At 42.5% G+C, this 26,301-nt stretch overlaps 1 protein-coding gene across 7 annotated transcripts in view; it reads left to right on the forward strand.

The window, feature by feature from the left end:
* The window catches only part of ATE1 (arginyltransferase 1), a 125,509-nt gene that overhangs the window by 75,250 nt on the left and 23,958 nt on the right, over positions 1-26,301 (forward strand). For 4 of the 7 annotated variants that reach the window (XM_053923381.2, XM_053923377.2, XM_053923376.2 and 1 more), the window contains 2 exons: positions 8,937-9,057; positions 19,622-19,699. In XM_053923381.2, the coding sequence (XP_053779356.1) occupies positions 8,937-9,057; positions 19,622-19,699 (199 nt within the window). The remainder of the gene's footprint in view (positions 1-8,936; positions 9,058-19,621; positions 19,700-26,301) is intronic. The other 3 variants (XM_024555524.4, XM_053923379.2, XM_053923378.2) reach the window with 1 other exon arrangement.

The following is a 26,301-nucleotide window of genomic DNA, read 5'->3' on the forward strand; positions in this document are numbered from 1 at the left end:
GATTTAGTGTAAAAAAATGAGATACCTGTATTGGCTTTAACTGTTAAAAGACTTTAATCTTTCTTTTTGTTCAGTGCTACTGGTCCTCTCTCTCTCTCTCTCTCTTTCTTTCTCTCTGTATTTAAATAATACTGTCTTTGAACGTTCTTAACATTTTAATTTAACTTGAACTTTCAACTTTCAAAACAAACTGCTGGTTTATCCTTTTCTCAAATACTCACGAAATCCTTCATATTTTTCAAAATATTTATAAAGTGTTCTTGAGAGTGAAATCTCATAAAGATCTTTGCTTCAGGACCAGAGTTCAAAGGAAAGTCCGTTTGGTTTTAATTTGAAAACTGTAAAAACAAAATACCCTCAAAATGGCAGGGTGTGAATTGGTAACTTCGGTTTTACTGCAATCGGCCAAGCCCATCCGCAGATGTTTCCAATTAAAAGCCAAGAATGCTCACTTGGGTGAATATCATATGAAAGCCTTTCTTTACTTTTCTCTGATTTTCTTTTTTTTTCTGAGAAAAATAACAGTCTCAAATTCTGTAATTAAAGAAATAACTTCTCATTTGCATGCTGTTTAAAATTACACAAAGAAAAATGCAATATTCAAGGAGAATTCTTTCATGTCAGATTTGCAAATATATGTAATCCTGAATACATAGGGGTTCACAACTGTCTTATAGGACAAAAAAGACTTTTAAAGATGGTAAAGCCTTTTTGAAATTACAATAATATACTTTGGATTTACTGTAATCAAAGAGTAGACCTTTTAACACTAAGAATTGGTGTAAAGAGGATGGGTTATTTCGGTGCTTTCTTCAGGGTTGTTGTAGGGAACTTTTCAATATAGTGTAAATAGTAATAAGCTTTTCTTTCATTTTTGGTCAGTTTTACGTTCAGTTGTAAGAATAATTTCTATAGGAATCTAGGAAGATGTAATAAGATAAAAGAAACAAGAATGGAATTTTGAAACCACGGGTTTCATAGCATTTCTCCAGGTAATACCAGGTTACAATGGGATCCATTCATGAACTTGAAAGTTGCTTCCCATATATCATTCTGTATTAAGAAGAAAGCTACCTACAGGTAATAAATTTGAATTTATGGGAACTGGCATTTGTTCAAAGAAAAGATGGAGTCGCTCTTTATAAGTAACCTAACATTAACATTTTGAATGTAAAGCTAAAGATACATTTATTTTTGAAGCTTTCACAAACTGTAGATGCAGGACTACATACTAATCTGTGGAGTTGAAACAGTTGTTTCTCATTTCTTTTCCTATCCAGTGACGTTTTGACAGACATGCACTTGGGAGCTCGGGAGGGAGGCGGTGTTGTAGGTCTCGTATCTGTACTCACTTGGGTACTTGCCTGATGTTTTTGCAACCATGGTGCCTCCCTGCATAAGGCCCCTTTCCTGAGGGCTCTCTCGAGCAAGCTGGTGGTTTCCCCTCTTTGTTCCACCCCCATGTGCATGTGGTCCTTGTGCCCTTCTCGGTGCCGTGGCCCCCGCCCGTTTTCTGTTGCAGCTCCTTTGTGCCTCCTTCACCCTTGCACCCAGCACCTGCTTCCATACTGGCTGCCGAAGTCACTGGCGCACAGGGGCCTCACGGGCTCATTTCATCTTCTCGTCCGGATGCTGGGTACAGCCCCTGTACGTACTGAACTGAGTTAGGATTGCCAAGATTTTTGGAAGTTATTTTGAAAATACTTTAAAGAATTGTAAATATTTTAAAATTTAGGCATAGAAAGAGAACGAGAATTGGAAGTCTAGTTCTGAGTTTATCACCCCTATTGTGTGATCTCATTCTGTCTGTAAAGTAGACGTGTCTGTTTCCATCACTCCCTGAAGATTACGAGGCTTAACTCAGACGTGCGGGATCGTTACGAGGACTGCGTGTTTAACAAACATGGGGAGAACTCATCATCGTTACTGTCACCTCGGGTCAGGGGAAGAGGCGTTTTCTCAAGTCCCATTCCCCCTGCTTTTGAAAAGATGAAACAGTATGAAAAACTGAGAAAGTGTGTATCAGTGACATAAGAAAAAAAGTATTTTCAGCTTTGAGGAACAAACTAAATTGACGTGAATTAGTAGTTTCTAACCTTCTTGAGTACGCGAACCTCTTTTCAATTTCAGTAACTCTTATGGACCCTCTCATGATAATGCCTTTATACTTTCAGTATTTGGTAATTCCTTGAATTCCTAAAGGTTGGGAACTATTCTTGTACAGTAAAAATATGGTGGGGCTGCATCGTGAATACAGGTTCAGCAAAGACTGATTGGTTCGTGTGAGCCGTGTCAACATGCAGACAGCACACTGAGGCGATGTCTGTGGCGTTCGGAGAAGGAAGTGGAAAATGGATGGGTGAGCTGTGCCGGAGTCGTCGTCCATTCACCCTGAAGTTCTTTACCAAGCAGATGTGGTGGGGACACGCCAGCAAGCAAATTAGACCAGACCTGCCCTGATCTCCACCTTCCAGCAAGCAGTTTCCGACAGACACAGCATATGAGCCAGTGAACAGGAGCGTTACACGGAGTCAGTCCTATGGAGGAAGACTTGTAGGTGGGCTTCATTGAGGCGGTGGCATCTGAGCAGAAACTTCAGTGGACGACAGAGGTAGCCATGGGGATGTCTGTAAGGCCAGGAGAGAGGGCAGTCAGAGCGTGGACGTGGGAGCAGGCCTGATGTGTTCCAGGAGCAGCCAGGGAACCTGTGCGGCCAGGGCGGCCAGGATGGTGGAGAGGAAGGAAATCAGTGCAAGACAGGCCAGAAAGGCGGCGTGGGCCTCTCCCTCAGGCCTGGGAGGCTGCGTCTGGGCTTTGGCCTTTACACTGCCTCAAACAGGGTGTGTGGCCACGTACACAAGTGTTTCATTCACAAATAGGTTGTCAGGAGGTGAGTGCTTGCGAGGGGCTGGGGAGCGACTGCTAATGGGCGGGTACAGGGTTTCTTTTCAGAATGATGAAAATGTTATGGAATTATGTAGTAGCATTGATTGCACAGCCTTGCAAATATGCTAAACACAACCAAATTTTATACTTTCCAAGGGTGGATTTTATGTTATGTGAATTACACCTTTAAAAAATACTAAAAGAAATTTATTACCAGGGTTTGCTTGGACCATTTTTTGCCCCTTCTCCATCTACTCAATGTAACTTTGGCCTTTGAAACTCCAGGCTGCTGCCTCATTACACCTGAGCTGTGGGAAAGTCTCTTAGTGTTACTGGTTGTGTTCTCATTAGAACTTGCTGACGTCATGGATTCTGAAATGGAAAATTTCCGGATGCCCATCCCTTTTATACGGACTTTAGACACCTGTGTTCATTATACTTATTAAGAGATGGTGGTGAGATATTTTTAACTTTGGCTATCAAAATTAATATAATTTTTAGGCCGAATTATGACTAATATAAGTTTGTTAAACCAGGATATTCTCCTTCTTTATAGGGTAGAAAATTGGATCAGTATGATAATACTCTTCAAATTATGGTCAAAGCATGCAGGTGAAAAGAATGCCTGTTCATTCCACTGGCTAACAACACACATTGTATGAGCTCTTCCAGAAGAAGCAGTTATTTTTAATAGAGATAGAGCGAGAAATGTATTCAGCTAGATTTCTTTACCCCGGTGTTTTAGATTTAACTTTGGCATTTCCTTGAATTTCATTCCATGACAGCCTAGTAAAGTTGATTGAAATATTATGACCATATTTTAGTTCTTTCTCTCTCTTTTGTGGGGAGAAGTGCAGTATAATTTGGGTTTTACAGATAGACTCAGTGGTTTTCTTTAAAGGAAATAAAACCGTTTACTACGGTGATCATATTCTGAGCAAAATGTTCACTTTTCTATGGCAACTCAGAGTACAGAAGCACTTGGTTGGTGTTTGGTTTCTGTTCTAGAGCAGTTCGTAAGCAGCCACTGAAGTTATAGTAGTTGGCGGTGTTACAGAGCACAGTTTGCTGAACTTACCTCCCTTTGAGGACTTGGAATGGAGTAATTAATTTAGTAATGAAAAATATACATTCCCCTCTCTGTTTTTAGGCTTCTTGGAAGATGGCTTTTACTCTTTCTAGGCATCTTACCTTGAACTACATCACCCTCTCCTACAGTCTCCCTCCCTCTTCAGCCGCGTGCCTGAGCTGTCGGGTTCGCCGTGGCGCTGTCCTTGGTGGGTGTGTTTCTGAGACTGGGCGAGGGGCATCTAGAGCTCATCATCATCTATAGTTGTCGATCGCATTGAAAGAATGCTCTAAAAAACTGTGAGTTAGCTCTGTCAGACCACTGCAAAATTTTGAGTCCTTTAAAGATTTGTGGTAACTCAAATTTCTTCTTCCTTACCAAAAGTTGAGCACCCTAGGAAAGAATTAATCTCCTTTTACCTCATTGTTCTAGTGTGAATGAACGTACTTAGAGGTTGATTAAGTATTTTTTTCCCCTCTGAACACGGGAAAGTATGTCCAAATCCTTAAGTAATTACATTCTTAATACAGACATTTCTCATTTTCTTCCCCTAGCTAAACAGGCAGGGTGGCTTTCAGACCCTGCGTTTTTATTTGTGTGATGGCGACTTTAACTAAACTTTAAGCTCTTTGGTCATTTAACTCTAAACCAGCTAAGTTTAAAGCATAACATTTCAAAGTGCTTTATTTCATAAAATTCTTTGAATTCTTTGATGGCTTGAGAGAATATTTGTGGCACTGTAATAAGCCTATACTTGCGGAAAAAAACCATTTTAACTAATCTATAAATCATACTTGCTGATGAGCAGAAGTTGAAATGAGTACATTTACAGTTTTCCAGTTACACAAACTAAGTATTTAAAGAGTTAAAAATAAAATGTCCTACCCATTGTTATGAGCAAGTATTGCCTTAAAAAAGAACATCGTGCAACTTTAGGAACCTCGGACAGTTTGCACGATCACGTTTGGTATATTCTTGTGTGGACTTCATCCAGGTCCGTCACAACCAGTAGACTGATTCTCCAGAGACAGGCAGGGGTTCACCTGTTTCCAGCACCTGGCACCTGTTACCTGGTGAAGGTTCAGATAGTGGTCATTGACTGAGTGTTTTTTGCCAGCATCATTGTTAAATCCAGACACTGGCCTCAGTTAGCTGTTGATGAATCTGCATGTCCACATGAAATATGTCCATTTTAACCATAAAGTCTCGAAGTTGAAGCCTGCTCCCCCTCAGCCGCCCAGTGTTTGATCTGTGCATCTTAGCCAGTGAGTGCTCAGTTCCACCTTGTATTAGAAAGTGATGTCACTTATGTTTGGGATTTTTTAAAACTTAACATGATACATGTATTTTCTTTTTATTAGACATTCTTGGAAATCTCTTGTGTTTTGCCATCACAATAGAGAAGACAGAGCATTCCATTTTTATTACTATTTTCTTGTTCATATTAGTAATATTTTTATATACTAAATACAGAATCTTAGAAAAATTAAGCAATAAGAGCCAGAAAATTCAGCAAATAGCAATGGATGGGATCTACTGGCACTAAAATATAATATAAAGCTTTAATAGTTAAAACTGTGTGGCGCAGGCACATAAGTAGACAGACAGATAAGTATAACCGAATAAGTAGAAAGTCCGGAAGGAGATAATAAATGTATGTGGGAACTTAGTAAGTTATCAGAAAGGTATTTTAAATCAGTGGGGAAAATGACGATCACTCAGAAAATGAGGTTGAGGCCACTTGGTAAACATCTGAAAGAAATTAGGTTGGATTCTTTCCTTCTACCTTACACCAAAATAAATTCCAGATGGAGCGTGAATGTCAAATTATGAAACCATGAAAGTACTAGGAAAAAAACATGAAAATGTTTTTCTAATGTTTGAGTGATCGTGACCTTTTTAATTATATTGGAAAACGCAGACACCGTTTTTAAAATACGATGTATTTCGCCACTTACTGGATTTCAGCGCGACAAAGAGCACGGCACGCAGAGTCGGAGGACACGGAAACTGGGAAAACCCAGCACGCGTCACAAACCGAGGGTCAGCCCCTCAGTGTGGAAGGAGTCCTCAATAAGCAAAGACCAGAAGTCTAACAACAACACAACGGGCCAGCTTTATAGCAAAGGGAGACAAAGTTCCTCACGCATGTGGGAAGGTGTATAACACAAATCACAGCTGCGGAGAACTGTCATTCCCCATGCCGGCGGGGGTCGGGGCTTCAGTACGGGCTGTGGTGGTGAGCGTGGGGGCGGGGAGCGCTCGCACCGCTGAAGGGACTGCAAAATGGCACGGCCTCTGTGGGAAAACCCTTGCACCCAGCAGTCCCCATTCCGGGGATTTATGCCGGACACAGTCACACATGGTGGATGTACACAAGAATACTTATTTTTTCCCAGATGGTCCTACCGTTTTAAACCAGCAATTTCCAAGTTCTGGGTAGCCCACATCCTTGCCAAAACTGGTTTTTCGGTCTCTTTTTGTCTCGGCCATCCTAGAGAGTACTCAGTGGTATCTTGGGGGTTTATTTGCATTTCTGGTAACTGATACTGAGCATCTTTTCATGTGCATATTAAACAGTCATGAAACTTTGGTGAAGTGTTTGGCTTTTGCCTTTTTAAAAAAAATTGCATTGTTCTTATTATTGGGTTGTTAAATTACATGTTTTTGATACACATCTGTTGTCTGATACATGTTTTGTCAACAGTCTCCCAGTCTTTGGCTTTATTTTTTTGTCAATAATGTTTTGAAGGCAGTATGTAATTTTGATGAACTCTAATTCATCAGTATTTTTTTCTATGGTTCTTTTTTGTGTAGTAAGAAATTTTTGTATGCTTCAAGAAAATGTACTACTTTCCCCACTCACCAGAAGTTTTATATCTTTAACTTTTATATTTAGCTTTATTAACCCCTGTTAGATTTTCAGAATGGTTTATAACCAAAAAGAAAAAAGATTTACAACCACTGATTTGACTGCTGTGTAGTTTTTCAGATTTGTTAATAATATGAACAGATTTATATAATTCTGTCCCTTCCCCCAATAAGACAGTTTCTGAATTAATGGAGAGAATGACATTGCTTTTGTTGAGATGATATCAATGGAATATCTGGCTATACCACACTTCCTAAGTAAGTTGTTAACGTAAATACTCCTTGTTATGAATTGTATAATAGGGGAGTATGTGGCCCTCTTGGAGCTGCCCTGTGTAGGGCAGTAAGGCCTCAGCAGTTCAGGAAATCCTCTGGGGAAATCCATCAGAGACCTGGGTTCCGCTCGGCGTCCTTACGCACTTGCTCTCTCAGCCAGCAGGCCTTCCCATTTCATCTAGAATGAAGTCTAAAACGTGGTGTTCGAGGCTCCACAGACTCTGATCCCAGCCTCCCTTTTCACTTCTGTAGAGCCCTGCTGTTTCCCGTTTCCCAGAGTTGTGCTAGGTCCCCCTCGGCAGCTGTGTTCACGCTGTAGCCTTCATCTGGAGCGCTCTCCTTCCTTTCCATGCTGCCCTAGGCTTACTCCAGCCCGACTGTTGAGTTCCGGTGAAACTCCACATTCTCCTTGAACTCTGTCCCAGCCTCTCACGCAGGAGTCAGTTTGAGCACATTTTATGTCGTCCCTCCATTAGATTATAGGCTTCTGAGTGCTTTGGATGCTGGGAGGACGTGGCGCTCGCTTTGTGTCTTGAGTGGTGCTTCACGTAGCTGCCAGTGCGCAGCAAGCCGGTTACCGAGCCCTTTCCGCTGTAAAGCTGTCGTGTGCCACAGTGCCGAGCCCTGAGGCAGCAGTGTTCTTTGTCATGGTTTTTAAAAATGAAATAGTAGAATACAAAATAAAGGATTACATAACGTGGGTAAGCATTCTATGTAGGAAAAGAGCGTTCTATAGCAGAAGGTTTGTTTCTGGTTTTATATTTGTATATATGTTTACCTAGGTTATAATAATAAAAAGTTTGAAAAACGCCGTTTAGACTTTAACCTCTATAATGAATTCTTTCTGAAATTTTTCACTAAATGTTGTCTACCAAATTACCCTGAGGTGAATAATTTTCTTTAGCATCTGTTGTGTAGTCTTTGTTTTAGATTTGGGGTACATAATTGGCTTATAAATATATAATCATTTTTTCCAAAATAGAAAAAGTATTTGAAGAAACTTTAGAGGTTTATTGTCACACGTTTCTCTGAAATTTCTGTAATTTTTTAGACTTTTCTGTATTTACTTTATTAGTTTAGATTGCTCATGGAAGTAGTTGACAAGAGAGTATTTTAAAAAAAAGTTTATTTATTGATTTTAGAGATAAATGTTTTGAGAGAGGAAGGGAGGGAGAGAAAGAAGCATCGATTTGCTGTCGGACCCATCTGTGCATTCATTGGTGGATTCTAGTGTGTGCCCTGGCTGGGGATCGAACCGACAACGTTGGCATATCAGAATGATGCTGTAACCAGCTGAGCTGCCTGGCCAGGGCACAAGACAGCACTTTTTGATATATTAGAATGAAATGAATATTATCAACTAAGTCTACAAATTCAAACATTTGTGACTAAGGATAATGAAATTTTATTTAGGACAGTAAGTTTACTTCATGTATAAATTATAGTGCTCTTATATATGAAAAAAATTTTTACTGTTATTAACCAGCATTTAAAAGACAACTTGACTTTGAAACTAGGAATTCTTAGCCATCAGCTCAGCAAGAATCATGTGTTATTATTTCTTCCAAAAGATAGTAGAAACTCAAATCTTCCATATCCGCACAAATATTCCCAGATGGTCATGTGTTACTTTTAAAGAGCCTTTGAATAAACTGTGCATTCTTGAGACAGGAATGCAATTACTGATAGTGTCATTTAGTGTTTACAGGAAAGCTGTTTCTGGTGGACTCCATTTAAATTTGTGATTGAAACCTTTCCTGGAATTCTGCAGCTTTGTAACTAGGAAGTGACTGTGTTAGTAATGCCTGTGCCTTTTTCCCTCCCGTCTCTCTAGGGTCATTACAGACCGTCTGATTTGTTGTGTCCTGAGACATACGTTTGGGTACCCATCGAGCAGTGCCTGCCTGCACTTGAGAACTCCAAGTACTGCCGTTTGAACCGGGACCCCAAAGCAGGTACGTTCGGAACAGAGCTGGACTGGAGCTGGACTGGACATCGCTGGCTTTGTCTCAGAATTCATGTGGCTGTGGCTGTGGCTCTTTATCACAGGGTCTAGGTAGCTTTCTGTACGCACGCGTGTGTGTGTGTGTGTGTGTGTGTGAGAGATAGAGGGACCAGGTGCACACAGACAACACTCACAGTTTTGCAGATAAGTGCAGAAACCTCATGTGCTTGCGCTGCTTAACACACCAAGCTCACTCGTTACATTAGTTTCTGCATCGTATTTTGAGGGCTGACTTCGTTATCTCCTACTTTCACAACTATCCCAGTGCATACATATCGTTCACTAGATTATTTAGGCAATAAGATAGAAGTACTGAACAGTTGGACTGAATAAAGTTATGGAATGGTTTCAGAGGGGGCGGAGCTGGGCAACAGGCTATGATGGGTTTGGGTTTTGTGATAATACCGTATTTTTCAGACTATAAGATGCACTCCCCACCCCACACCCCCATTTGGGAGGAAATGGGGGTGCGTCTTATAGTCTGAATGTGGCTGACCTGGCTCACTGTGGGGGGCAACAGTGGAGCGGGGTTTTTTCCCCCTATTTTCCTCCTCTAAAACCTAGGCATGTCTTATGGTCGGGTGCGTCTTGTAGTCTGAAAAATACGATACTTTCTTGACTCTCTTCTTGGATCTCTAGTGCTTTCCTTTTCTGTCCCTTCTTCCACCTCCTGCCCAAAACAGTCCCAGACGCCTCCCCTCTCCTCATCCCCCTCGGGATGCTCTGCGCTGGCGGAGTGTCCAGACACTGCCAGCACAGTCCTGGAGTCAGACTTCCTGCAGGCAGCTCCTGGCTCCACATCGCGGGCTGAGCCTCAGACTCCTGGCCTTCAAAATTGAGATAATGGTGGCACCTACTGTACTGAGCTGGAGTGCGGAGTAAATTAAGATGAACATGCTGACAGTAGCCCCCTGTTATTGTTGTGTTGGCGGTTGTTAGGCACATTAGGGTGCTGCTTCCCACATGTGCCACAGGCTCTCCTTGGCGTTTGTCTTTGGGGCGCCAACCCCTCTCTCTGAACAAGTGTGCAGGTCTGGGCCCCTCCCGGTATCTGATTCCTCTCCTGGTGTGCAGCAGTCCTCCTCACCCCCCCAGTGCACTGCGGCTTTGCTAACCAGGCTCTGCCCTGCCGCCCTCCAGGCTCCTGTGCCGGCTCAGGGTGGCCAGTGTGTCCTCCCCAGAGTGACCTTCTGGCTGTCCCAGTGCGCCTCATTGACGTTTGAGTCCTCACCACCCACCAGGTGCCTGATGTGCACTGGTCAAAAAAGCAGACCTTGTTCTGCTGGCCCCCCACGGTCAAATAAGTTTGGGGAAAGAGAAGGAAGGAGCTGGGAAGGCCAGGAGACGGGGAGGGAATAAATGGAAAATTCAAAGAAGACAACAAAGGGGGCAAAAACAGTAATTTCTTCTCTTCTAAGATATATGTTTTTTTTTTTTTTCACAAATTAGGTTTTTTTCTTATAAAAAATTGGTTCATGTACCATTGTATTTTGTTATCTTCAGCTGTTATGAAATGAGTGTGTGCACTTCTTATGCATGATGACACTTTAGACTCTGATGGACAGCGGCCACAGGGACCCACCCGACCCAGAGGCCGGGCGCCCGGGGTTAGCCCAGGCTTTCCAGGTGTTTTGTTCCACCAGGACTTTATAGTTCCTGCACCTTCAGTTACTGATTAGAATCTCATCACTTTGTTCTAAGTGATGTTAGCCTCTGATCAAACAAATAGGTACATTTGGAGGCAAAGCCAAAGGCAAAGGTATTTTAGAGGAAAACATATACTTACCTATTCTCTCCTCCCAAAAAGAAATTTATTTCCTTTCAGCTTTTCTCAAGGTCAAGTCAGAGCCAGTCCCTTATGGAGAAAATTGCCGAACATCTTACTGTATTATTTCATGTTCACATATAAAAAATTATCTTTGTAAGTTCCTTCTAACTGAATAAATAATAGGATCTTAAATTGCATTGACTCCCAAACTTAAGACACAATTTCACCTCTTATTTCTCCTCCTTGATCTGTTCTAACAGTTGCTTTTCTTCTCAGTGTAGTACTTGGAGATTAAAGCAATCACAGGCTCCCTGTTTTATAAAGTTGAAAAGGTGTCTGAGTAATTTCCATGCACTGAAAGGACATTCAAGGAAAGATTCATTCATGTCAACAGGTTTTTAATTCATTTTCCAAAGTATGCACTAATGAGCATTTCATGGCAAAGAAAATTAAGTCTCATATTGACCGGTTTTTGTCAACTATATACTATCCCCAATAAGTTTGCTCTTTCCTGTAACCTACTGAGTTGCATTTCCATGGCATTAGCTTTAGCTCTTACTATTCATTGTTTAGAATTCATTTACAAAAATCAGGAGTAAATTTCTTTGAAAATAGTGCTTCAAAGTATTAAATAAATTCAGTTGTAAATTTTAAAGCTCTTACTGACTTTATTCTGCTATTAGTGAATCAGGCAGCCTTCCTTGTAGCAGGTGGGGAGGAGCTCCCAGTGCTGCTACTAGGTGGGAGACTTTCATAGGCAGAGGAGGGCGGGGCAGGGAGTTAGCCCAGAGCTGACAGTTTGTGGCAAGGCCACTTACCTTAGGGGACATCAGGCCGTTTACCTTGGTAGTGCTGACCAGGTAATTCCAGACTGACTGGTTTAAGATTTTGTTCTGGGGAAGCTGAAACTAATTAAGTTTGGTGTTAAGTCTCCGTTTGCTGATGTGGGGCTTAGCACAACTGACTCCATTTGTGGCCTGTTGTCTCATTTTTAACAGAAGAAAATGAGGATCCTTTTCTGTATGCTGAGTCTTTGGAACTTTCAAGAGCACACCATACAGTTTTATCAGTATCGAATATCACAGTCCAGGCACTGTTTGAAATCAGACTTGTGTCCTGTGGTTTTAGGAAATTAAAGTGCAGTTCCACGCTGGAATGTACTGAGCATGCTGTGAAACATGGTCATCTGAGATTTAAATGGCAATGAGTGAGCAACGGCCCGCTTCTCTGGGACAGGTTTTACTTTTACTTGACCACACTCTGACTCCACCAAAATACAGAGCTTACTGTGGGCAACGTCGTCAGTCAGCGTGGTGCTTTTCCACTCAGTCTTCGTAGTTAACTTACTGCACACAAGGCACAGCCGGTTGCCATAGGTGTCGTGTCACACGGGGTTTGGTGATAAAGTGCCTCCGTGGCCACTTGTAAGAACAGTGGCTTTCCCTCCCCGCCCCAACATTGCCCTGAGCCTCTGGAAGTCCTGTTCTTCCCTTCCCTCCGCACACACATTTTGCAGGTTTGGATTCTGTGGTTATTTCTCAACTAGGAAGTCTGGGTAACAATCAAAACCTATTGTATTACTGCTTTGAAGTACTACAGGGAGGGGCTGACAAACTGAAGTAACTTGGAAAAGTCTAAAGAAGTCATTTTATTCATAAATAGGCCTTTTGCTTTTCAATTCAAGACCTCTGCTTACTCTGAAGAAAGGATTTCAAAAGCTTCTCAATGATTTTTAATAAAAGTCTTTTAGACTGCTTTTAAATTAATAGTTGAATATGGATAGACTTTAAAATTTTTGCATCACAGTTACATCTTACCTTTTTAAAAAAATTATTTAAAAAGTATTTACTGGGAAAACTAGTAGAAAATTTGTCCAAATACATAAAACCACTACTAAGGAGATTTAAATGACCCATAGTCTCTTCACATAAAAGCGATCACTGTTAATATTTTTATGCTCTCCCTCTGATAATTTTTTCCTGTGCATATAACTGTGTAATATTTTTAATCCCCACTTGAGGATATTTATATTGATTTTAGAGAGAGAGGAAGGTAGGGAGAGAGAGAGAGAGAAACATCGATCAGTTTCATACCTTAGGTGCCCTGACCAGGGATTGAACCTGCAACCTAAGTATGTGCCCTGACTGGGAGTCGAACTGCAACCTTTTGGTGTACAGGATGACACTACAACCAACTGAGCCACCTGGCCAGGGCTCTGTATACTTTTTTAAAGAAATGACACAGGCCCTGGCTGGTGTGGCTCAGTGGACTGAGCACTAGACTGTGAAGCAAAAGCTTGCCGGTTCAGTTCCCAGTCAGGACATGTGCCTGGGTTGCAGGCCAGGTCCCAGTAGGGGTCGCATGAGGGGCAACCACACATTGATGTTTCTCTCCCTCTCTTTCTCCCTCCCTTCCCCCTCTCTAAAAATAAATAAATAAAATCTTTTAAAAAAACCAACACAGGAGTCATGCTTTGTGCTTTTGTTGTTTGTACTTTTAATACTTTGTGTTGCTTCTTACTTTTAATAAGGTAAAAAATTTTGGTCATGAATTCAGTCATTCAGCAGACTAGCGGTCCAACTTATATGTCGGGCGGTGGCTCGTGTATTTTACAATTGTCATTGAAAGAGGAAACCGGATGTTTGGAGTTGGTTTTGGAACCACGATAAACTGTGATTTGGTTTGACTCTTAACGTTGGACACATACTGTGTTTATTGTTGATAGTAAAATCTCTTGGTCCCAGATTGACAAAAAATTAAAACTTAATTGAGCATTTGCTGTTTCCCAAGCACCATTTCACATTTTCCCTGTGTTACCTCAGTTTATCCTTAGAACATAATCGAGTGTTTCGTCACCATTCCTCAGTAATTATTTATTGCAAAAATGACAGCTAATACTTGTTTTTAATCGGAGATTTAAGATCATTTTAACTCAAATATTGCTCTGTGAGTACTTATTGTTAGTATTTATGACAAAGGAGCTAATTAGAGTAATCTTTAATATATATACATTTGACCACAGATTAGTCTAGATTTCACTTTTTTTATACTTTGAAATGTGTGCAAGAAATTTTCTAATTTGTCTCTAATGTAACTAAGTTGAAAATTACTAGTAAGGACATTGAATTTAAATTTATCACAGAAATAACAGTACCTAATTCTTGCTTAGTGCTCCGTGCATTCAGCCAGGTTAGAGAATTTCTAGGGCACAGTAGGTGCCGAAAATCTAAAGTGACATAAACAGCTTTTTCCTAGTTCGATCCCGTGAAGCTCCTGGGACCCCATTTGTGTTATCTTGTCTCATGTGTCTCTTTTCTTCTCTCTTTACTCCATTTTTCCCTCCAGTCGCGGCTCCCTGGTATTTTCTCCATCCTTCGGCGGTTTCGGTTGCATGTGCCGTGGAAGCGGCAGGTCCCACTCTGCCCGCGCCTTTGTGGGAAGTAACTCGGTGCATGAGAGCTCTGTCCTGTATCTGCTTATCTGGATTTTCCAAGCCTGGAATTATGTTGTGTTTACGCTCCCTCAAGAGGGTGTACCTCAGCCAAAATGTCGTATTAATCACTGGGAGATGGGAAAGGAAATGTACCAGAACTTCCTAGAGCCCCTGAAAATGCGCTGCAGTTTGGGTAAAATTTTTTTCAATCTAGCTTGGAGGTTGACCTACCACTTGAGGCTGTAAAATAAATGATTTTGATTGCTGAATATTTAATAAACATGGATTTTTGCTTCCAGTAGCCAGCGGAGATAGAACCGTTTGTAGGCTACTGCATGTCATAAAGGCAGCAGGCACCAGAACGAGAAAGTTGTTGGAGATTTGGCTCATGTAGTCGGCGAGTAAGATAAATGTTTTGATACGGGAAATGTAGAAAGTTACAGTCTCCTAATGGCTCAGTTTATTTCCTATCTACTTAGAAATACCGCTTTATAGTATTATTACTGTCTTTCCCCACTTAGCTCCTTTTCAGATACAGTCTTTCTTATTCAGGTGTTAGTGCAACACTAATACGACTTGTGCTTAAAAAGGGGAAACTACATCTCCCTAGTTTGCGTGGTGTTTAACGAGGACACTAAGTCTTCCCTACAATGTTTGTGCATAAGACTGAAGTCTTATAACATTTTGTTATTTGCATTTTCTATTAAAAATGTGAAACTAAAAATTATTAAGGCAAACTTTAACGGTTATCAATGACTATTCTTATTTTTAAAGAATGTTTTAAAGCTAGTCTTGCAGAGACGTTTTTAAAATTCAGTTTCAGAAATTTTTAGTTGCCCGTCTTTGCCCAGTAAGCCAGGCGTGAGCAGCGAGCCAGCGACGGGAGAGCGTTAGAGCCCTGGCCGGAGGCAGACCGAACTGCCTCTTACAGCGTTTGAAAAGCGGACTGGAGATTTTTATTTAGCAGTTAAAGAGACATTTCTCCAAACTCTTTCGCTTTTTTATGGAGTAGGTAAAAATTTTTAAATAAACAGTTCCTTCTACAATCATTCAGTTTTAAATTCAATTAGTGCTGCAATAATAGGTAATAAAATTCACTCTGCAGACCCAGAAGTACCCTGAGGCTACAGAACAAGTCTCTGAGTGCCGGTCCTGCCTCAGGCTCACGCATGGCGTCTGGCAGTGCTACTTTGTTTTCATAAACACTGCTATTTTTACATATGGTGAGAGGGTTGCCCAAAGTGTCAGTTAAAGAATCAAAGTAAAGCCCCTACCCGCTGTTTAAGTGCTGGCTGCTGGCTGAAGTATAATATTTTGTTGAACATGATACGTTGTCGGTTTTAAGTCCTGTATTTTCTGTAGCACTAAGAAAGAAAAACGTGTCGCCAGTCAGGCTGCGCCTCTGCCTCGGAAGATGATCTGGGTCTCCGAGATGTGAAGGTGTGAAAACGGGGTTGGGTCTGTGCACCTGGTCTGGCAGAGCTGTAGGTGCTGAAGAGACTAGTTTGTGTGTTAAGGAGCTTTTTGGCATCTTAATTCCAAGCACCAAATATATCATAGATGGAGCTTGTGCTTGTGTATCAGTTGGGAGGCATTGATTTCAGGTGCTTATATAAAAATAAGAGTATTATCATCGATTGATGATGATGAGTTCTTTTAATACTCTGATCTAGGTACTTAAACATTTTTCGAGACACATAACTACTGTACAAGGATATTTTGTTGTAATGCAAGTAAAAATCTTTTGCTATCTCAAAAAGCATTAAAATTCATTAAGCGTTGATGATCCCTATGCATTCTGGTTTTAAACAAATTTTAAAAATTTGAAAACTTTCTCTGATGTTGGAAGGCAGCATTAAAAGTAGAGAATTTAAAAACTTTGCCTGGTCAATAAATTCAGTGATTTATGTCAATGGATAGAATGATTAAAGAGTAAATAAATAAATAAAGGGCAAAGGTGGTATCCCGGGATGTCAGCAAGCTTGTCATTAGCCCTAAAACAGTCTGTAATTGATTGAACATGCAAATTATCAGTAAACATTGTTGGTTTAACTTGTGGCTGTATAGCAATAGAACATGAATCATGCTTAATTGAGAAACATATTTAAAAGGAAAAACAAAAATTAAAAAATTGATAGTACAATGCCCCCAAGACCCCGCCACATAGGATTTTGGTTGCCTTCATTTAAAAACAACAACAAAAGTGTTTTTCCATTCCCAGTCTTCCCATTTCTCACTGGGGAAGATGCGACATGCCTTTGGTGAGACAGGTTCAGCACTGTGACACCCAGGAGTGGCATTTCCCTCGTCACTGTGGTTTCAATCCGCAGCCGACACCACCTCCTTGCTCTTGAAGACCTGGGTGCTGGGAACCCCCTTCAGCTCCTGCAAAGGGAGAAGAGCTTGGCTGCAGAAGGAGGCCTTGCCTCCTGAGGCAGCACTCAGCACAGGCTGTGGAGTGGCCTCGACTGTGACTCCCGGCCAGACAGCCAGCGCTGTGCTTTACGTGGGCCGCCCACGCTGCTGGTGGCTCGCTGGGTGGGAGGGAGGGTGGCAGGCGGGTCCCGCCGGGCTCCAGTGACTGATGCAGGTTCTCTCTGGCTGCTGTCCCTGCCGGGCTTTGCAGCAGTGGGACACCTCTCCTTGTTGGTCTTATTTATTTTGGTCACCCCAGAGTCCTGCATGGAATACTGTCTTTGGAACTGCAGGAAGACCTCACCCAGCCTCAGGGCTGAGGCTGCTTGCCTTAGTATCTCAGACCGATAACAGCCGCCGTTCATTACCAGAACATCCAGAGTGGTTATGTACCAGTTACTGTATTATTTAACTTTAGTAGTTACTTGGGAGAGATAGTGTTGTGCCCATTTCACCGTGCAGGAAGCTCAGACTCAGAAAAGGAGTAATCCCTGGACTTACTCCTATATTTTGGAACTCATGTTTGAAATTCAATACAGTGCCTCCCAACCATTGAGTAACCAACCCAGAGAGACACCAATCCTAAGGTCTCTTAAGCCAGTCACACCCACATCCCAACAAGGATGGAGCCTGCATTTCTCTGCAAGGTATTATTGAGCTGTTTAGGTTTTCTTTTGTGGATGTTAATATTCGGTCTCTGCAGAAAAATAAGCATGTTATATAATCTGAAGGTATAGAAGGTCGGTTTATTTTGTGAGTGTTCTTCTATGTGATGTTAGCAAACTGTTTTTAATATCAACGTGGAAACTGGGGTAGAATTCCTGTTCCGGTAAGAAATGTATTTTCCTAGCTGCCATTCATTTGCAGTAGACATCATTTAGGGAAGACTTGGCTTGTTCGTGCTCCTGTGGCATCTTCCCTGATAAGAACATGAAATTTGTCTGAAAACAGGAAGGACATGCTGACAATGGGGAAAGAATTAGTTACCTGCTTTCCTCACCCTTATCAAAATAAGAAAACAAGTGAAAATCTGAGCAGTCGTCATGCCAAGAGACTGTCTTAGCCTGGTTTCTTTCCAGAAGCAGGTCCCAGAGTATGCGTGTGCATTCATTCAGGCAGTGTACTTGGAAAAGGTCCCGGGGAACGGGAGTGGGGGGCGGAGGCTGGGGCGAGTGAAGGAGGAGAAGACGGTGTAAGGATGTGTGCTCTTGTGGCGTTCCACCACTTCACGGGCTGGAGTTCAGGCCTGGTTCGAAACTTTGGAACCTGTTACTCAGAAGTGGCTGCCTTAGGGACAGAGGAAGAAGTACGTGTCTGCTGGTTTCCATTTTCCACTAGCTGATGCGTGTCTCATTGGGTGTTAAGGCCTCTGCACTTTGAATTTGTTTGCGTGCAAATGCAGAGCAGCCTCCTCCAGGCGCAGCGGCTGCTGCACCTTGTCCATCTGTCCTTCACAGGACCTTGCACCGTGGTTGGGTCACAACGAGCCGGCAGTGAAGCCAAGGGGATGAGGCATCTAATGTAGAGAAGGAACGAAATGAGGTGGCGTCAGCTGACCGTGTCCCTTGCACTGGGGCAGGGAGAGTAAGGACTCCAGACATGAAAAAGTAGTGGACTCAAGCTAGCTCATTTGATATAGTCAGAGGAGCAACCAAGAATTAAAAACATAAATTTGGCGAATTCATACAGTCACTCACCCAGCAAGTATTTATTAAGCCAGGCATTATGCCGTAAGATGGGGGAGCAAATTACTCATCCCATCCCTCAGGGAGCTTAGCGGAGGACACAGACAATTACCAGGTAATTTTAGTCGAGTGCAATAAGTAGCTTAGTGGGGAGAGAGAAGATGCAGTTAAGTCCACCTAGCAGAGTCCTAAACCCAGATAAGAATGGGGTGTGAGGGGACAGGGAATGCTTCTGGGGAGAAGCGATCCCGTGAAATTCGGTCTGTCCTCTTGAGAGGTGTGCACTCCGCCTTCTCTTCTGGTCACTCAGAAAGAAAACGCCCTGACCCACTAGGCTGATGTTACAACCCACTAAGGGATCACAGCCTGCTGTATTTAAACGCACTGGTTTATCTCCACCCTTAAAGATTCATATTAGCCTTTCAAATTTGAGGGCATGTAGGTATTAACTATTGAATGCTAAGTTTTTGGTGCTCAAGAGCGTGGTTTTCGTTTGCAGGAAAAGCAGTTCCAGGGTTCAGTTTCAGAAATTGTTATTCAGTTCATCGAAGTAACAGTCTATTAAAGTAACATCTGTTCCTTCTTTAAATACTTAAATTCAAACTAAAAATCTCATTTTCAAAGTTTTGCAATAATTTTCAAGGGGCTTTTGAATAACATATTATTTACAAAGCACTAATTAAATTTCTTTGAACATTTTAAAACTTTTTAATAAATGTAATATACTCAGTTTCTCTCTTAATTCAGTTGTCTAAAAAAGTACTCTTACAAATCAAATAAATTTATAGATGTAATGAACCTAAATTTATACTGATTGTGAAATTACAAGTCGAAGTGAATTATTCAGTTATGCATTTATCACTGGCAACAAAGTTATTGTTTACATAGAAAATGTCCAGAAGTCTATTAAACAACTACTGCAACTAGTAAGTGAACTTGAGCAAGGTCACAGGATGCAAGGTTAATGTGCAAGAATCCATTGTCTTTTTATATACTAGCTGCAAACAGTTGGAAAATGAATGAAAACAAACCCACTTACAATAGCACAAAAGAGCACACAGTACTTAGAATTATATTATCAAGTTCACTCGCCTGGAAACCGCAGAGCCTTGTTCAGAGACCTAGACGACCGAGAGATGTACCGTGGTCATGAACTGAAGACTCAACAGTGTTAAGACCACAGGTGAACTCATGAGAGCGACCTGTTTTCCAGGGGACCCAGTTTGCCAGGCACCACTAATGCAGAGGAGCAAATACACTCAGGCTCCCTGGCCCCGCTATCGAGACTGTGGTATGTATATCACGTGTATCAGATACTTTCCTTCCAAACTCAGAGCTTTTCCAGGTTGAAAGACACACTGAAGCCGACTTACAGTGCCTTGTCCATACCTCAAAGAGGTGGTCACACAGCCCACGACCTAGCGTTTTCTTACCTGGTCACTGGGTCTGCTCACTGAAGCTTGCATCCTTAAGCCCAAAAGGTTTTATCTTGACTGGCATTTGCTTTACATTTAGGTCTTAAGATATGTCATTGACTCTTATGTAACTCTAAAGATCTTTGAAGTTGATGGAGTTCTGCATTGTCATATTCTTAAGATCACTGAAATTAGCCTATGCTGAAATTGGTTTGTTATAGGTCGTTTGGCTTAAAGTTGCAGTTCCAAGAATCTGTCAGTGACCTTAAGTGAGGACTTACTGTTGAGTCTAAACCCATCTGTGTTTAATGGTGATTGTACCTTTCGGAGCTTTCCTTGTCTGTTGCTAACGGGCCTCTTCTCTGTTTCTTAACTCCAGTGATACTGAGATATCAACTCTGCATATGGCTTTTATTTTGTGTTTTATTCTTATATATATTCACATATATGGGCTTTGGGTAAGAAATGGCACTTTTCAGTTGGTGAGGTGACATTGATTTTCTCTCCTCTGCTACATTAGCTCTAAACTTAGGACTGTAGTTTAGGTTTTTATGTTCTTTTTATAAAGGGGTCTGCTGTCAATCTTGGTCAAGATTTTAATACTCTTATATTTTACTGGGGTCTAATTTTGTAGTTGTATTGATCAAGTATCCCAAAGATTATGTTCCCAACTCGATACTTAACTGAAAACTGTCCACAACTAAACAAAATTAAATTATATGGTATCATACAGTATTATCATCATCGCGCGCAGTCTGGAGAACTCCACAGTCATGTGTCTGAATTTAAGAACAACTCTTTGCTTTTGTTTTGTTTGTAATGTAACTGTCTTTGTCTGCCAGGTGTCTGTGTTCTCCAGGTGTGTCCGACTGTTGAGTGAGATGCGACCCTGTAGGCTCCTCTCCTTAGACAAACTCCAGACTGGCATGCGGCGCCCATCGATTTTATACGGCGCGGTCAGATCTGCTTATTAAAAATATTATACTCTAAACAGACATTACTTGAGTATGCTGGGGAAAATTTAAATTCAATTTGTCTTTTGTCTTTTAATTTGTTTTAACTCTCAACGTCAAGTTGCAGAGATAATTTCTTTGACTGGCCAGTAGCAGAGAAGTTTGATGCAGGAGACTGAGTCTGAAGTCGGAAGTAGTATCAGGAACTGAGTTCTGATTTCACCTTGAAGTCTAAGTTACGGTATCTTTGTAAAGAGCTCTCCCTGCCCCCCCTCACTGTAATACTTAGTTTGTTTTTTAAATACATTAAAGGAATAGTTGAGGTTTTAAGTGTCACAAACAGGTTTGGACTAAAAGCACTGAGCAGCACTGCTCTGAAAAGGGCTCCGATTCTGTACTCCCTCCCGGGTGGTTGCCCTAGAAAACCTGTAACAGGTTCAAGGTTGTGACTGGGCGGCCTGGGGTCCTGCCGCCTGCCGCAGCGAAAGTGTCACACGAACATTTGGGGAAGGAAGAAGGTTTTTATTAAAAGGGTACCCAATTTGAAGGGGCTGGGAGCATCCCCGCTCCAAGGCAACCTCTTCTGCAAAACATAGAATTCCCTCGTTCCTGGAAAGACAGAAATCAGAAGTTCCCCATCATTCCTTATCTGTTCTTTTGGAGCCCAGGGCAGCTATACCAACGGGTCTGTCTCTCTCCAGCTCTCAGGCTTTCTCTCCCTGGGCTGCACCCTTGTGGGTTCCAGAGTCACCGTCGTCTTGCCCAGCTTCCTCTCGCTCCCTGGTGGGGACATACTACCAGGTTACTGCAGACAGTCACCAGGCGACTGTCGCCCCCCAGGCTGGCACACCTTCCTGGCCCATGTCTCCCAAGTGCTGCTCTCAGCACAAGAGCCAGAGGGGCACAGTCCCGGACACGTGCAGTGAGAAGGGCCCAGCCCGGCCCTTAACCGTGCAGTGCAGAGCAGCTGCGTCTCAAGGGTGGGTGCCCAGAGAGACGGGTCCCAGCATGGCATTCCACGTCTGCAAGTTGGCTCCCGACCATGTGAGGCAAAAAGCCCTGAGTGGGCCTGGCGTTTGCCAGTCTTGTGACCCTTCTGGTGCCCCACCCAGATCAGAGGTTCGGGGCAGGGAGGAAGAGCGGAGGGCACGCCTCTGCCTGTGTTCCGTTTTAAATTATTCCCCCAGAATTGCATGCGCTGTGGGAATGACCAGCGTCGGCCACTTCTAACCAACGTCCACCGGGTGCGTCAGTCTGCACAGCCCTTTGCATGGGGTGGGGCGTCACCTTACCACGTTTTGTGACCCTCTCAACCTACGTAGCCGCATTGCTTTCTTCACAGTTGCCTGAGGCAGGAGCCTCTTCTGTGGCCCCTTCCATTTCGTCCCTGGGAAACAGGCTTTTTCACTGGCGGCTGTTATAACCTACCACCTTGAGGGTTCTTTCTTCCCCTTCTCTTCCCCCTGAGGGGTGGGGAGGAGGCAGCCTTTCTGGCAGGATTGGGGTTCCTCTGGGTTGGGGGTCTTTCCCGCTCCCTAGAGATTTAGCCAGACCTACCCTGTTAACAAGATTATGAAGAAATACTTGGGATATAGGAAGAGTTCTTAAAGATTCATTTTGAACTTTAAAAAACTGGAGTTTAGAAAGTCTCATTGAGGGACTTGTGACTAAATCGTTTGCTGAGCGCCATGAGAAGGACTTGATTTCTGTGTCAGAATCAGTGCTGACGGGAACTCAGGAGAGTGTCCCAGGAACGGCCAGGAACAAAGCACAGTCTCTCCTACTGCTGCTGTTCTCCGGAGGTTCAGTGTATCAGTGGTAAAATTCTGTCTTAGCTGATGTGGATCCTGGTTAGCTTGCTTGTTTATGGTGAGAACGGGCTTTAATGTTACTATAGCGTCCCTGTACCTCTTCGTTGTTAAAACATTCTGCTTCCAAGTAGACATTCTCAGTGTGGTGTAATGAAATGGAAGCAAAAACCAAGAGCGTTATGTCATTTGGGGAGATCTGAGTCAGCAGGTCACAAGCAGATTCCATCATGAGCCCGTGTGGACTAATGAAAGCACAGCAGAAGCTCTGGAACTACATGGAACATTCCACTGGACTGGAGTACAAAAAGGGGATGGGGGCATCTAATAAAGATCAAAGCAAAAATGTCAAACCCTCTTACGGCTGTGCGAAGTTAAAGGAAAACATTTTTTCCTCTAAGCAAGAGAATAACACAGCAGGAGAGACATGGCAAAGCTCATTCAGTACTTCTGTTTATCACCTTGGAAGGGGAGTCTGCGCTGTGGAAGGAGTGTGCAAAGACGATAGAATCAAGGCGCTCTGGTGGTCATGTACATGGAGTGGGGGACCAGTGACCAGCAGCAAAGCAGTTGGTGGCTCATGGCTGTCTGAGAACTCTCTGTAAATTCAGCTCAAGCAGTTGGCATTGGCTGTGATTCACTGTCGGGTTTGGGCCCAGATTCTTCTCTTCACACAAATCATTGGTTGAGCTTTGCCAGTTACCGAAAGATCTGGAGGGTGGGTATTCTCCACACAATGTCTTTGATTCTGGAATTCTTGACCTTCCTGGAGAAGCAGACATAAACTAGTCTGGGATGGGAGGCGTGAGACAGAGCCTTTCATTCCAGATAAGCCTAGGGGGTTATGGTGGGTGGTTTGCATTAGTATCATTTCCTTACATCTCACTGTGGTTAGTTATCCAGAGGTTATGAAGATTTTAGGTACCGTCCCTGTTCTGAAGATGGATCGACGTGGCACAACTTCAAGCTATTTATGACCTGATTAATTTCAACATTTGTATCACGTTCAGAAACGAAGGAGAATCATCCAGGAATGATTTGAATTGAGAATTCAGACACTGCGGAATAAACATTTGGAACTGATTAACAAGAAAGTTGGTAAAAGCTCTGAAGACATGCCTTCTAATGCTTGTCTCCAGAGAGTCTGAGAGCGAGGTCAGCACCGCGAACCGCAGGCACTCGCTGGATGCCCGCCCCACGCTGGCCTTCTGCTCTGTCAGAGTGCGGTGCCTGGGCCCTGGGAGTCCAAAGCAGTGAAAGATTGGCTTCCTGAAGCAGTTTGCTGTCAGGTTGGGAAGGCTTCCACACATGAAATAGTAAAGAACAACCAGAATTTTGTCCTTATAAATGGTTTTTTTTCATTAAAAAGTGCCATTTTGATCGATGTGTTAATTAACTTGATTGTGGTAATCATTCCACAGTGTATATGTGTATCAAAATTATCATATTGTATACCTTAAGTATACACATTTTGAATTTTTATTTATCAGCTGTACCTTAATGAAGTGGAGGGTAGACAATCTACTGGATGGGAGAAAATACTTGCAAGTCATGTATCCGATATGGGGTTAATTCCCAAAACATACAGAGGACTCATACAACTCAGTAGCAAAAAAAACAAACAATGCAGTTTAGAAAGAGTAGAAGATCTGAATGGGTATTTTTCCGAAGAAAACATAGATGGCTAACAGGTACCTGAGAGGTGCGCAGCATCATTAATCATCAGGGTGTGTATCAAAGCCACAGTGAGTTATGAGCATCACCCCACATAGAACGGCTGTTACCAAGAAGACAAGAAGTAACACGTGTTGGCAAGGATTCCAGTTTCCCCACATCCTTGCCAACACTTATTTTTTTGAAAGTAGCCATTGTAATGGGTGTGAAGTGGTATCCCATTGTGGTTTTAGTTTTCATTTCCCTGGTGATCAGTGATGTTAAGCATCCTTTCATGTGCTTATTGGCTGTTTGTACATCTTTGGAGAATATAGTTTCTTCCGGTCTTTTGCCTGTTTTTAATCAACGTATTTGGTGTTTTGTTGTTGAGTTTTAGGAGTTCCTCCTACATTCTGGACGTTAGTCCCTGTGAGATACATGATTTGCCACGCGGTCGATTTTGTGTGATTCTGCGGAACTCACACGTTTTCTGGGAGGATTTGTTTTGTGGCGTCCTGGAGCTTTTCCACATAGACCATCGTGTTACATGGCGATAGGAGCAGTTTCGTTCTTTCCCAGTATGTACACCTTCTAGTTTCTTCCCTTGCCGTATTGCATTGACCAGCACTTTCAGCGTTTGAATAAAAATGGTGAGAGCAGACATCTTCGCCCGTTTCTAGTATTAGGGGGAAGCATTTATTTTTCATCAAGTTTGGGATAGATTTCCTCCATTCTTAGTTTTCTGAGAGCTTTCATCGTACATAGTTTCTGAATTTGTCACTTGTATTTTGTGCATCAATTGATGTGATCAGGTGAGTTTTCTTCCCTAAACTGTTAGTATCTGAGCCCTGGCCGGGGTGGCTCAGCAGGTTGGAATATTGTCCTGTACACCAACAGGTTGCAGGTTCGATTCCTGGTCAGGGCACATACGTAGGTTGTGGGTTTGAGCCCTGGTCAGGCATGTACAGGAGGCAACCAATCAGTGTTTCTTACATCTTTCTCTCTCTCAAATAAATAAATACTGTTAATATGTGGATTACATTAATTGGTTTTCAAATACTGAATCACTCTCGTCTCTCTGGAATAAATGCAGCCGCTGAACTCTGTTTGCTGATAATTTGTAAAGGATTTTTGCATCCCCGTTTGTGAGGAATACTGGTTTGTGGTTTTCTTTTTTAGTGCTGTGCTTGTCTGGTTTGTGCTCCCTCTTTATTCTCTGAAAGAGGTTGTGTAGAATGGGTGTTAATTCTTCTTTAAATGTTCAGTAGAAATCTCCAGTGAAACCCTTGGGGCCTAGAGATTTCTGGAAATTAATTGCAAGTTTAATGTCTTCACTAATTGTAGGGCTATTTACATTTTCTATTGCATATTGGGTGAGTTGTGGCAGTTTGCATTATTCAAGGTTTTTGCCACAAAATTTTCTTTCTTAATAGGCTTATCCTTTCTTGATCCTTTGACTGGAAGGAAAAGGCTTTTCGCGGCACTCTTTTTCAGTGTTGGCGTTGCAGGGTGGCCAGAAAGAAAACCCAGAAAACGCACCACCATGTCCTCCCTCCAGTCCCAGGGCGCCCACGGGGCTGCCTTCTCGTCTCCCTTTCAGCATCTCATGTGGTGACACGCAGTGCCCAGGGCTTTCGGTGTGGGTGGCGGGACAGTAGGGAAAGCAGGTCTTTCTCTCTTCCTGGAAGCCCTCCCGTCCTGTCTTTCATTAAAAACAACAACAGAGAGACCCAAAGAACTGTTTTTTACTAGTGAGGAGTATGTAAGCCATCACTCTTGTGTAGCTGGCATTTCTGACTGTACTGCGAAGGAGTTAAAGATGTCATAGGTGGTTAATCTGTGGTAAATGAGTAATTGAGAAACTCTGAGGTTAGTTTACTGCCTGGTCAAAATCGATGTGATAGACGCGGATTCCCGTTTTACGAAAGGCTCTCTCGCGTCACTCTGATGTTCCTCCCTGTCTCAACTGCTCCAGAGAGATCACAGCCACCACTTCGTGGTTGAAAAATCCAGAAAAGAAAGCCAAGTTTTCAAAGAGTGAAGCTGAGACAGTAACAAAGCACA

The sequence above is a fragment of the Desmodus rotundus genome, chromosome 4 (assembly GCF_022682495.2).
Source record: "Desmodus rotundus isolate HL8 chromosome 4, HLdesRot8A.1, whole genome shotgun sequence".
NCBI lineage: Eukaryota > Metazoa > Chordata > Mammalia > Chiroptera > Phyllostomidae > Desmodus > Desmodus rotundus.